General features: G+C 60.9%; 1 protein-coding gene across 39 annotated transcripts in view; it reads left to right on the forward strand.

Annotated features, from left to right (window-relative positions):
* NCOR2 (nuclear receptor corepressor 2) overlaps positions 1 to 13,322 on the forward strand; it is a 211,871-nt gene that overhangs the window by 79,595 nt on the left and 118,954 nt on the right. For all 39 annotated transcript variants that reach the window (XM_043557333.1, XM_043557331.1, XM_043557336.1 and 36 more), the window contains 2 exons: positions 1,045 to 1,224; positions 5,127 to 5,240. In XM_043557333.1, the coding sequence (XP_043413268.1) occupies positions 1,045 to 1,224; positions 5,127 to 5,240 (294 nt within the window). The remainder of the gene's footprint in view (positions 1 to 1,044; positions 1,225 to 5,126; positions 5,241 to 13,322) is intronic.

Genomic DNA, 13,322 nt, shown 5'->3' on the forward strand with positions numbered 1-13,322 from the left:
CTGGGATTTGAACCTGGGGCCATGCAGGTGAGTGCTCGAGTCAGGACTGCGTTTTGTTTTGTTTTTTTTAAACCTCCCCCCTGCGCCCCCATATGCTCCCAGCACACCGGGTGCTCAATAAACTTCAGCTGGTGGAACAAAGCGTCAGACAAATAGCCCAATGAAGGATCACCTCGTTTGTTTAACCCAGTTTTAAAAACAGCTTTAGGAGCGCCTGGGTGGCGCAGTCGGTTGAGCGTCCGACTTCAGCCAGGTCACGATCTCGCGGTCCGTGAGTTCGAGCCCCGCGTCGGGCTCTGGGCTGATGGCTCAGAGCCTGGAGCCTGTTTCCGATTCTGTGTCTCCCTCTCTCTCTGCCCCTCCCCCATTCATGCTCTGTCTCTCTCTGTCCCAAAAATAAATAAACGTTGAAAAAAAAAATTAAAAAAAAAAAACAGCTTTAGTACACAAAGAGTAACTCTCAAAGAAGGAAAAGCAGGAAAATACTAGTCAGTGAAAGTGAGACAGTGTCCCCCACTGTGGACAGCGACTCTGATCTCTCTGCCTCTTGTCCTGTGGTTTTCGTGGAGGTGGGGGCGGTGGTGGGTAGGGGGTACAAAACCAGTCTTGCCCTCTATGTAACTTTCTGTGAAGTTGCCAGTTCGGACAGAGCATTGTGAATAACCGTCCACGGAGGGTCCGCCGAGGCCTCGCCTTCAGGGGTCCGACATGCGGGTCTCAACGTGCGGGTCCCGGTGCTCACCCTTGGGGAGTCTGGTTCGGTGGGAGGACACCCGCAGGCAGGTGGGGCAAGAGAGGGGGTGTCTTATGGGAAGAGGGGGTGGTGAAAACTGGCCTACAGGAGGACAAGGGATCTGACCTTTGCGGAGCGGGCAGGGGGCTGGGCAGGGTGCGCCGGTGGGAGTGGTCAGCAACCCTGTGTCTGGGACGTGGGGACCGTCGCGACGGGTGTCCGCTGTGGCTGGGAACCTGGGGAGCGAGGCGGGGGGCGCCGGCCGGGGTGCCCCTTGTGCTGACCCCGCGCTCCTCTGCTCTCTGCCGCAGGACCGCAGCCTGGCGGGCAAGCTGGAGCCCGTGTCTCCCCCCAGCCCGCCGCACGCCGACCCTGAGTTGGAGCTTGTGCCTCCGCGGCTCTCCAAGGAGGAGCTGATCCAGAACATGGACCGGGTGGACCGCGAGATCACCATGGTGGAGCAGCAGATCTCCAAGCTGAAGAAGAAGCAGGTGCGGGCGCTTGGGGAGGCTGGCCCCCCGGGAACACCGGGCACAGGCGTGGGACCGTGTGCTGAGCCCGCCCACCCGCCGGCTCGTGTCCTTGGCCTTACGCTCCCCGGGCGAGAGTGCCGTTTTGAGGGGCGTGCTGCCGTCCACGGCGGAAATGTTCTAGGTCTGCCCCGTCCGCAAAGGTAGCCCCTGGTCACGTGTGACGCGTGTTGGTGCGGTTAAGGAGCTGAACTTTTAGCTTAGTGTAGTTTGAAGCAAAGAAGCCTCGGGCTTTGTACCGGCCAGCACGGGGGTGGGGGCGAGGTCAGGATTCACAGCCAGGCTCTCTGAGGCCTGATCTCCTTTCTGCCGCTTCCCAGTGATGCGCGATGCCCGGGCGGGCAGTTAACCGCTCTGAGCTTCTCTTTCCTCATTCGCGACCTGCCTCTCGCCGGGGCTCTGGAATCGGGACGGGCGGGGCCTCCCAGCCCTGCCTCGGAGCAGTCGCGTCCCCCAGCCTCGGTTTCCTGTCTGTGAAATGGGCCCAGACGTGCCGGCACGTGGCAGGGTTGTGAGGAGGGGACGGGCTCGTGCCGTGAAAACCGATCCTCGCGGGAACTCTGGAGACCAAGGAAAAGTTAGCACAGAGATCTGGGATGTTAATTGTAGAGTTTAATTTTAACAGTAATCGCTATGCACTTAGTTGACGATCCGCCTTTTCCCTGCTCCTCCCGTGCTTCCCTTTGGTATCTTCCGGTCTCTGCTCAGACGTCCCCTCCGCGGAGGCCTTTGTAGGAGCTCTCGTCCCCAGCCACCCTCTCTCCCGGGGCCAGCAAATCCAAAGTCTGGCTTGATGCCTGTTTTCGTAAATAAAGTTTTACTGGCACAAAGTCACACGTTGTCAGTGGCTGCTCTCGAGATAGGATGTCAGAGCTGAGTGGTCAGGACAGACACCGGGTGGCTGGGGGATGAAGCCTCTACTCCCGGGCCTTCCCCGGAGAAGTTTGCCACCCCCGTTGTGCCCCGGCGCCCTTCTTGGTGACCTTTCCTGCTTTGTTACACCGTGGGCTCCCCGCCACGGCGGTGTGAGCAGGGTCCTTGTCTCCCTGCTCCCTGCTGTGCTCCTGGCAGTGCTGGTGCATCGTAGATGCTCGTTAGAAACTGCTGATTGGGCCGCTGTGACACTGGCTTGACCCCGAGAAGCATCTGGGTTTCTCCTGGGAGAAGCAGGGTCACACTTCATGCCCTGTAGGTAAGGGAGTCTGGGCTCCAGGTAGGGTCAAGGGCCGCCCTGGCCACCAGGGGCCGTGAGTCAGGCCAGTTCGGGACCGCGTAAGCAGGGTTGGATGGCTGTATGGGCTGCTGATGGATTCCCAAGGGCATCAGGACTGGTGCTTACACGGAAGAGCTGGGACTGGGGGACGGTCCTGAGGCTGGGCTGCTCATTAAGGTCGAGCAAGGTGTCCCTGACCTGCGGGACAGTACGTGGGTCTGCAAGATGGTGGCTCAGGCGTCCCGAGAGGGGGTCGGGCCCTGGTCGGGGTCAGGCAGCATTTGCACGGGCCGGGGGAGAGTACGGGCACCTTTGGTCCCTCCCGGCCTGGCTTTGGGACGGGGCTATAGCTGCGGGTCGTGTGCACGCGTCTGTGACTGTGGCTGGAAGCCAGGCAGCCCAGCGCAGCCCTTGACGTTTTTTTTTTTTTTTTTTTTTTTTTTAACTGAAATCCACAGAACGTTTTAAAGTGAACAGTTCACTGTCATTTAGCACCTCCACGGTGTTGGGCCACCACCCTTCTGTCTGGTTTCGGGACATTTCCATCTCCTCCCAAGGAGGCCCCGTACCCGTTAGCTGTCATTCCGTGTCCCCTCCTCTCCCACCGGCCGCTGATCTGCGTTTCTGTCTTTACGGGTTTACCCGTTCTCGGTATTTCGTATTAGCGGAATCCTATAACACATAGCAGGTGTCTGCGCTGCCTTCCTTTCTTCCTCTTTTTTTTTTTTTTTTAAAGTAATTTCCAAGTCCAACACGCGGCTTGAAGTCGTGACTCCGAGATGGTGTCACGTGCTCTACCGACCGAGCCAGCCCAGCGCCCTTTCGTTCCTTTTCAAGGCTAAGTCGCATCCACTGTGTGGATGGACCGCGTTCTGTGCATCCAGTCACGTGTTGATGGACGTGGGGCTGCTCGTACCTCTTGGCTGCTGTGAATAGAGCTGCCGTGACCGCTCGTGTTCACGTTTCTGTGTGAGCTGCTCTGTCCGTTCTCTCGCCTCTGTGCGCAGGGGCTCAATTGCTGGGGCGCCTGGTAGCCCCGTGTGTAACATTTTGAGCATCTGCCCCCTTTTACCTTCTGGCCCCCGGCGCACGGAGGTCCCCGTCTCTTATGTCCTCACCAGTGCTTGTTTCTCTCCGCGTTTCTGTTGGCGTTTACGCCGTCCCGATGGGCAGAAGGGGTCTCTCGCTGTGGTTTGGTCTGCCTTCGGTAGCCGGTGTTTATCAGGCTGTGTAGACAAAGCCCTCTTTATGCACATCCTCTTTGATCCTCGAGCAGAGCCTTACGGGGGGGGCGCCGCTCCCCCCGCCCTCTCTGAGGAAGACACTGAGGGTCAGAGAGGTGTGGTGACTTACCCAAGGCCACAGAGCTGGTGTTGGAGCGAGGTTTGAACCCCGGCCCCGGTGGAGCTCTGCATCGCCAGGGTCTCTGTGCGTCTCAGGCGGTGTTTCTCATCGGTGCCTCAGGGAGGACCAGCTTCGCAAACGGGGGACAGTCTGCTTTCCGCCTGCCCTCTCTGGCTATGTGCTTCTTCCATTTCTTTGCTTCGTTGTTTTTTGTTTTGTTTTGTTTTTTTGCACTTTTTGCAGGGGGATTTCTCTGTTCTGTCAGTTGCTGACTGCCCTTCTGGAAGCTACTGCCAGGGGTCACTGTGGGGCTAAGGCAGCGTGGCTCTACCAGCCAGGCCTTGGTGCCGGCAGAAGCCAGGACTGGATTTTCCGGCTCTTTCCGCGTGCTCTTCTCTTGGCTGCCTTTTTGACTTCACGGCGGTTTGCTCCGTGGTCGTGGGCAGGCCGTGCGTCATGAGCGGACAGCGTGTCTGTTCTCACCCGGCATGTTCTCAGATGGCACACACCTGGGCATCGGTCTTCTGTGTGACCCTGGGCCGGTGTCTTAGGCTCTCTGGTCTTTACTTTTCCTTTTCGGTACAAAGCAGACAGCGGCACGGAGGGACGCCCTTTACGGCGTTTGGAGGAGGACGGTCTAGTACAGAGGCCGCGAGGCAGACGAGGGTCAGAAGCTGCCTGCTAGGTGCTGGGGGCGTTGCTGGGGGCGTTGAACCCTCGTACCAGCCCTCTAGGGTGGAGGTTTCATTTTCCCCGCTGAACGGAGAAGTTCAGCAGTTACCGACTCAGCAAGTGTAGGAATAGGGCTCCAGGCTGCACACCTTGGCTCTGGAGTCCGCACGGCCTCTCCTGATGCCAGTGGCGCTTGTAGGGCGGATAATGGAGGGTGGCCGCCGGCTTTTCGTGGCCCCCCCATCCGTGCTCGCCCATGCGGTAACTTGTCCGGGAGGCCTGGCGCTGAGCCCCGTTTTACAGATAAGGAGACTGCAGCGCATCAAGGTCCAGGAGCTGCTCGCTTTCGCTCACCTGGCTCGTAAGTCGACAGAGTGGGATTCGAACGCAGGAAGGCCGGCCACACAGCCCAGAGCCTGGGGCGGGCCCTTCCCTGCTGAGCTGGGGGCCTCTCCAGGGCCCGGAGTCCCCTGGTGGGTGACTCAGAGGAAGTGGTTAGCAGCCTGACTTCCTGCGCGAGTCCGCGGGGCCCGCCGCCTGCCGGGGCCGCGGGGCCGCCCTCCGCCATGGGGGTGCTGCAGTGCGCCTTCCGCCTGCCAGGCCGCTCACCGCTGCGCTCTCCCCTTTGCCACAGCAACAGCTGGAGGAGGAGGCCGCCAAGCCCCCGGAGCCCGAGAAGCCCGTGTCGCCGCCGCCCATCGAGTCGAAGCATCGCAGCCTGGTGCAGATCATCTACGACGAGAACCGGGTACGCCCTGCCCCAGCCCGAGGCGCCCCGACTCCCTGCTCTCCTGCCCGCCCTGGGCCGGCCTCCGGGTGGGGTGCGGGTGTCGCCGCGAGGGGCCTGGCTCTCTCCCCGGGCCTCAGCGTTCCCGTCTGAGAAACGGGGACCTCTGCCGTCTCCCACGCGCGCACACGGGCCCGAGTGGGAGCGGACGGGGCAGCCCGGCGTGGACCGCGGCTGGCCTGTGGGATGCGGTGGCCAGGTTGGGTGAGGGCCTCGGGCCAGTTGATTGGAAGGTTGAGGTGGGAAGGATCGGGCAAGCGGCTTGGCATTCGTGCCGGAGAAATTCCTGTCGCGGGGAAGACGATACTGATGTTATTGTTACGGACAGTAAGGGCAAACGTTAAGCGAACGGCTCCTTACGTGCAGTGGGCCAGGTTCTTTACGTAGCAGTCCTGGGAGGGTGGGTACAGCGACCGTTTCCATTTAACATAGGGAGAAACTGAGGCCCAGAGACACTAGGTGACTTGTCCAGAGCCACACAGCTAGAAAGTGGTGGACCTGGGACTTGAACCTGGGGGCCATCAGGTCCTAGATCGTGAGCGCTGGCCTCTGCGGACGTTGAGGCCTGGAAGGCGCCTTTGGCATCGTTGAACACAGGGTCTGTAGCAGGCTGTGGGGGCTCCTGGGGATGTGGAGGGCCGGTGCCTGGTGATGGGAGGGGGCCCAGTCTTGGGGGAGTGGCTTAGGGCACCAGAGCAGAGTGTCTGCGGGGCCCGAGGTGCCCTGAAGTGGAACCCGGTGTCTGGTGAGGTGCTGAGCTCATTGTCATCCCGGTCAAGCCAGCGAGAGCTCAGCTTCCACGATTTAGAGTCGACTCTTTGCACGTGTGCTCGGGGCCTGTGGATGTGAGTTGCCTCCCTTATTTTGCAGATGAGGAAACTGAGGCCCAGAGAGGGACCTGTTCCTTGTCTTGAGGTTACAGAGTGAAGTGTGACAGATGGGGTACCTCGTCTCCCTGCCTCGTCTCCTCTGGGCCCCCACTCCCGCCCAGGGGTCCTGGCCATCTTTCCCAGCCGTCTGTGCGATAGGCTCTGCCCGGGCGCTGGGCCAGTGTTCATAGCGCGGGTGGGGGCCGGGAGGGTACTGGGGCCAGGGGGCTGCTCTGGAGCCTGGGAGCCTGTGCTTGGTGCCCGTGGCCGTGGCTCCAGGGCAGGAACCCCTGGATCAGTTGGACTGGCTATGTTTCTGCCTGTTGAGGCAGCAACAGATACGGGCCGAGACTGAGCCTGCTGGGGGCCCAGAGCTGCGTGCTGGGCCTTGTCGGGCCGGTCGCCCTCCCGTACCCTGGCCCCGTCACAAGACGATAGGGGCGCCGAGGGGTCACGTATGCTTTAGCTGGGTGCCCGTGGGTTCACGTCACATCTTTATCACGCCTTGGCCGGGTGACCTTGGGCAAGTTACTTAAACCTCCCTGTGGCTCACTGCAAAGCGATGATGGTTCCGGCACCTTCCTTGCACGGCGGCGTGAGAATCGAATGAGCCCCTCATGTAGCGCCCTTAGAGCAACGCCTGGCGGTGAGCGACTGCTATTTGGTGCTTGTTGTGGCCATGCTGCTTTTCTGGTGATTGTTTATGTTTTGCAGGATTTCACTTAATTCCCTCCAGATCTGTACCGGACAGGTACTCTCTCCATTTTACTCGTTAAGAAATCGGGGCCCAGAGAGGGAAGGTGAACTGCTTGAGGTCGCACAGCAAGTGAGCGTTGTGGCTGGGCATCGGAGTCAGGATTGAGCCGACTCCAGGAGCCTGTGGTGGAGGGCACTGGGGCGGGGCTCCCGCGTGTCGCCCCAGGCGGCTCCCCTGCCTACCGCCGCCCCCCGCCCCCCCCCGCCCTCCGGTCCTCGGGTGACAGGGCAGGCGTGCTTCTCTCCAGCATCTGTGGAGGCAAGTTGGTGGCTCTGCTCAGGATGTCACCACACTGCCCTTGGTCCTTGCCAGGGGCTGGCATTCCAGCAGGCTGCAGCCCCGAGCCCTCCGGGACCGGGTGAACGCAGAGGCACAGGCCTTTGGTGCCCCCGGGGGAAGCCTGGCCCGCCTTTCCCTGGGGTTTGTCCTTCGGGTCGCACCAGGTTCTCCCCAAAGAGCTGTGGCTGCAGATCCCATGGGTCTTTGGCTCCTCGGCTCAGCACTCCCCTCCCCCAGGAGCAGTTCACACACCCCCTCCCGGTTCTTAGCTGGGATGGTCTCCCTGCCAGAATTGCCGCCTCCTTCTGTCCAGGGTCCAGGTTTTCTGCAGCTTCTGTGTGAGTGGGCAGGCGGGGGGGGGGGCCGGGGTGGGAGAGAGGAGGGGGGGCTTGGATCCCAGGCCGGCCGCCACCCGGATGAGCTGGGCCATTTGTTTTAGTCTCGGGTGTTTGGCTGCTCTGGGTCCCGGCCGCGTTCTGGAAGTCACAGGGTTGGATGTGACCGACATCGTGGCTGGGGGGGGCTTTGTAAACTGTAAAGTGCCATTCCAGGAAGGGTCCGGTGAGTCAAGACTCTTGGATACGAGAGACAAAAACTCAGCTCAAATTGGTTGAGGCTGAACGGGGTCTGTTGAGTCTTGTAATGAAATTACCATGAAATTTGTTATTTCAGGTATGGGTGGATCCAGCCCTCAAATAAGATGTCGGGGAGCTCTGTGTCCCCATCCCCGCTTTCCCCGCGTGCCGGAAAGCCTGCTGCAGCTCTGGGTGCCCCCACCTCCCAGGGCACTTAGGAAACAGTCCCAGGGCTGGTGCTCACTGGCTGGCTGGAGTCACATGCCCGTTTCTCAGCCAATACCCAGTGTGTGGGGAGGGGGTCCGACTATACTGAGTGGTCAGTGGTCAGGGCTGGGACTCAGCCCTGCCCTTGGAGACTGACCGCTGCCCCACCCCCAGGGCTAGATGCAGGGAGGGGGATTCTCCCAAGAAGAGCTTGGGACTTGCAGGCACTTGCAACCTGTGCCCCCCCACCCCGGGCTGGTGATTACCACGATGGGGCCCCAGGGTGCTGGCATTGCCCTGTCTGCTCCCGCACCCCAGGCTGGGGGCTTCCTGCCCACATTCGCGATTTCATTCCGATGTCCTCGTGGTGTTGCAGTGGCTGGGGTAGGTTACATGACGCTCCATGATTTCCCCGAGGCCTCATAGCTAGTGAGCGGCCGCTTAGGACTTGAACCCTGGCTCCCCAGCTCCCGGGGGGCTGAGAGCAGGCCCCTGCCGGGTAAGTTCAGGTTCCCTGGGGGCATTAGACACATTCTCTTCGTTCGTTCATTTATTCATCCATTCGGCAGCCCTGTAATTGAACACTTGCTCTGTGCCCACCGCCGTTCCAGGCAGCGATGCACAGCGGTGACCTTGGCCCACTGGCATTAACTCTGTGGTCTGGGAGACAGAATCACACCCACACATCACACCGTGGATCCCAGAATTTTGCCCCTCGTTGTCCCTGATTCCCCTTTTTCTCCCTTCATTTATGCCCCCACTCTGCCCCAGCCCCACCTGCCTTTGTTCTTCCTGCCTCAGGGCCTTTGCACTGGCTGTGCCCTCTGCCTGGAGCTCCTTTTCCCCACTAGGCTCACTTGCTCCTTCAGCAGTTTGCTCAAACCTCCCCTTTTCAGCAAGGCCCGTTTTGTCCCTCTGTTTAATCCTGAAAAGCTTCAAGAGACGGGTCTCCTCTTCCTGGCTTTGATCTTCTCTTTTGCCCTTGCTCCCCCTCCGCTGGACGTGGTTCATATTTTATTGTTCATTTTGTTTATCGTAAGCAGAAGTTCTGTGAGGGCAGGGATCTTTGTCTCCCCAGCACCTGGAACAGTGCCTGGCACATAGTAGGTACTCAGTAAACGTTTTTTGAATAAATGAAGGATGATAGAGGGGAGGGGAGACACTTCCCCCTGGAAGGGTCGTCTGGTTTTGGGGGTGCCGAGGCTGGTCCCTGGCCCCAGTGGAGGCTAGCGTGGAGGTGGGGGGGTCCCTCCCTGCGGGCTGAGCCTCAGGGCCTGGAGGCTGGGTGGGCAGGAAGCCCCTCAGCTGCCTTTGGCAGGAGCAGCCAGAACTTCCCGCCCCTTGGGGGATCAATAGGATTAAATTTTAATCCTCCTTCCTTTCCTGCTGGCTCCTCTGAGAGGTGGATGACAAGGGTCTGTCTCTAAATGCCTTGCCGGCTGGAAAACGCAGCTTCCCTGCCGGGCACGGCCTGCCTGGCTCTTCTGCGTCTTGGACTCTGGCTCATTATCCATTCGGGGCACATGGACGAGGCGCCCAGCACGCACAGCGGGAGCCAGCTGAGCAAGGCTTTTCCTGCCTCCCAGGAGCTGCCTGTGTGGGCGGGGCCGGGCAGGTGCACACAGATGCCGAGCAGGAGGCAGTGTCTCTGCAGGCCCCTGGGGGCAGGACTAGGCGGGGAGGGGGGGGAGGGGTGGTGGGCCAGGATTGGGAAAGGCTTCTTCGAAGCAGTGGGTGGGCCCTCACCCCTGAGGAGGAGGGCGTTCGGGTGTGTGGGGGGGTCACAGCACAAGCCAAGACTCAGCGAAGGGACAGGGTCTCCTTTGATCTTCAGTGGGAGTGTGTGAGGGGCGGGAGGTAAGGCCTACGGGTCTAGGATCATGTCCACGCTTCAGGGTTCTGGTAAAGCAAACACATGAGGTGTACAAATGAACGCCAGTTTGCCTGGTGCGGACTCTAGAGGAACTTGGGGCCTTGGGCAATTGAGGCAGGCTTCCCGGCGGAAGCAGGACTTGAACTAGGTGTGCAGAAACAGGCGCTATCGGCACAAGCCGGAAGGATATTTCCAGGGCGGACGACCCCCACCTGTTCTGAACTTGGTGGGGTGGCTGAACTTCCGGGGGCTGAGCACATGCACGCACATAGGGGCACACACGTATTTGGGTGGACCCCTCTGGGTGACTGTGTGCACGTGCGCGAATGTGAGTGTGTGCGAGACCGCGCCCGTGGGGCACACCTGAGGTTATCTGTGCATTGCTGGGCGACGAGGAAGCCAGAGAGTAAGAGCCACATCTCGCGTCTCCCGTTTCCGGCATCTTACTAGTAAGGTTTTTATGTAATGTGATTAGGGGCGCCTTGCTGGCTTAGTCGGCAGAGCACGTGACTCTTGATCTCGGGGTCGTGAGTTCAAGCCCCACCTTGGGCTACTTTAAAAATAAAGAAATAAAGAAAATAAAGAAAATAAACATCTAATACGATTAGGGGTGAGCAGGACAGAAACGGGTAATGCCGTCGGTAGTGATGCTGATGAGAGTATCAGTAGCTGAGACCAGGAAGCATTTTGTAGAGCATTTTGGGGGTCCAGGCGCCCCGATGCCCAGCTTCAGACTCCCCCAGCCCATCCTGCGTTGGGATTCAGGGCTTTCAGAGCGCTGGCTCTGGTCCAGTCCCCAGCACGGGCACCTGCACCGGGCTCCCGCCTCTGTGAGCCGTGTCTGTGACGGGCCATCTCTGCCACTCCCGGGGTCCAGAGTTCCTCCAGGTTTCCTCTTCTGCATGTAGAGAATGTCGGCCTAACGAGTACGTTAGGACGGATTCTGCCTCCCTGCCACGTCTCCCCCATCACGCCCCGTGAACGCTCTGGGCAGCGTGTCGAGGCCCCGCGTACAGATGTGTGTGCTCAACTTCTGGGGTAAGCGCTGGTCTGAAACGCTGCTGTGCTTGGCATGTGGGCCCGTGGGCGGGGGGGGGGGGGGAGGAGGGGTGCTGTGGCCGGGGCCTGGGGGAGGGGCGCTGGGGTCTCGGGCTTTCTGGGCGGGTGGGTGCGTGGGCGCTGCCCCCTCTGTGGAGGAAGGGGTTGGGGCCTGGAGCTCAGGCCCGACTGGGAGCTGAGGAGCTAGAACAGGGATCTGTGGCAGGGGGGTGGTGGGGTGAGGCTCCGAGCCCCTGCCTGAGAGGAGGGGTGTGTGCGTGTGTGTGTGTGTCGCTGTGACTCGTGTGCACGTACGGGACGTTATCGCGGTTTTTTGTGCATTTCCACACCCGCGCGTCCGCAGGCACCCTTGTGCGACCTGTGCAGATGTGCGCAAGTGGGTGTGCTTGGGGCGCGTGTGTGGTTGGTCGTTTACACCTCACGGATACGCACGTGCCCGCACCTAGCGCGTGTGGCCGTGGGCGTGGGTGTGAGTCGGCTTGTGTGGCGCCCACGTGTGCGCACGTCTGCGCCTTTGTAGACGGAGGCGCGGTGTTGGCCACGTGGGCGGGGCTCGCGTGCACCTCTCTGTGCAGGTGACCCAGGCCCAGCCCCCAGGCTCTGTGGCCACGTGGACCCCGGGGCCCCCTGCAGGAGTGCAGGGTCTCGAGCGAGACCCTCACCTGAGCCCCCACATCTGGTGAGAGCCCCTGCCCCTCCCTTCCTGTTGGCCCGAGCTTCTGGGTTTGTCCTCCGCACGGGAGCCGCCGGCAGTGGCCTCCCAAAGGCCAGGCGCAGCGGGGGCCCCATGGACCCTCTGAGGGGTTTGGCTTCGGTCGTCAAGGTGGGGAGAGGCTGTCCGCCCAAGGGGCGGGAGGGAGTTTCTGGCGCGGTGCTGAATCCACGGCCTGCACCTGTGCTCCCCACCGTGCTCCTTGCTGGGGGGGCGGGGGGAGGCCCATTTGAAGGGGTCCATTAAGAGAGACTTCGTTCCTTGCAGGACGTCCTTGTAAAAGTCCTGGGGGGTTGGTGCCTTGGGTGAGTGTGGCCGTTTTGCAGATGGGGAGACTAAGGCCCAGGTCAGTGGAGCGGCTCGCCGAGTGTAGAGAAGAGCTGACTCCTAGACGTTGCCACCGGTGGCCAGGTTGCGGCGGGAGAGCCCAAGAGGCAGGACCTCCCCCCGGCCCCCCCCACCTGCCGTGAACCTGCCAGCGATTCCTCCCACTCCACCCCTGCAGGCTGAGCCAAGAAATGCGGTTGGGCCGAACGGAGCAGGAGCAGGAGCAGGGGGCACGAGGAGGTGGGGGTGCTGGTTCAGGGCCTGCCGGGTCGCAGCCTCTGCCTGGCGCGGGTCGGGGCCACCGGGTGCGAGCCGAGGCCCTGTGCTTCCTGTCCGTAGCCGGCCCTTATGTGGCACCTACTGTGTGCCAGATCCTGGCGTCGGAGCGGTCCAGCTGCCTGAGGCGGTGCCGTTGTGACCCGTCTTGTAGAGGAGGAAGCTGAGGCTCAGGGAGGTGGAGGGACTCGCCCGAAGCCGTGCAGTTAGCGGACTTGAACCCAGGCCGGCTGGCTGTGACGTGCTTACTCTGGGGCACCGCGCTATCCAGCCTTTCCGGTGGCACGGCATCTCTGGGACGGTTTCACGGAGGGTTTCTTCGGGTAAGCTGTGGGTGTGCCCTCCTCTGGAGACCGAGTCGTGCCTTAAAGGGCCCCAGAGTTGCCGAGGGCCGAGCAGTGGGGCCCGGGGGAGTGTTGGGAGCAGGGGGACTCTCACGGCAGGCACGCGCTGCCTGCTCGCCCGCGTTCCCTGCGGCTTTGGCAGGTTAGGAGGGGACTCTTCCCTGCTCTCTTCTCCAGGGGCTGCCGGAAGCCCCCCTCTCTAGGTGCCCGCGTTCCTGAGAGTGAGGATGTGGTCGAAGCCGGAACCTGCTATGGTTCATAGGACGCAGGCTTCTGGAGCTCCCGCCGTGGGCACTGGGCCCAGATCCAAGACCCCTGCTTACCTGTGTGATGTGGCAGTTTCTAGTGGCCTGGCCCCTCCAGCCGTGGCCTTCCTGCTTTTGGCATTTCTTTTTTTTATCTAGATGAGAGGTTGCCGCTGATCCCCACAGAACCTCGGGAATGCACAGAAACTCCTCTTCATCCGTCAAAACCCACCTCATGCATCCCTCCTGTTACCTTTCTGGAGAAGCTGTGCCTTGCCTGTGCACCATGCATACCTCTCTCTGCCCGAGCAGACTAGCCCTGTCCTCACCGTCCTTGACCAGCTGCTCTAATGTTAGACTTCGGTTTATCGCAGGCAGGGGCTGGGTCTCATTCATTTCATGTTTTGCCCCAGTGCTTTATTTTTCTTTCTGCATTTTGTTTTTTCAAGTTTATGTCTTCATTTCGAGAGAGAGCAAGCGAGCAGGGAAGGGCAGAGAGAGGGAGAGAGAGAATCCCAAG

The sequence above is a fragment of the Prionailurus bengalensis genome, chromosome D3 (assembly GCF_016509475.1).
Source record: "Prionailurus bengalensis isolate Pbe53 chromosome D3, Fcat_Pben_1.1_paternal_pri, whole genome shotgun sequence".
In the NCBI taxonomy this organism is placed as follows: domain Eukaryota; kingdom Metazoa; phylum Chordata; class Mammalia; order Carnivora; family Felidae; genus Prionailurus; species Prionailurus bengalensis.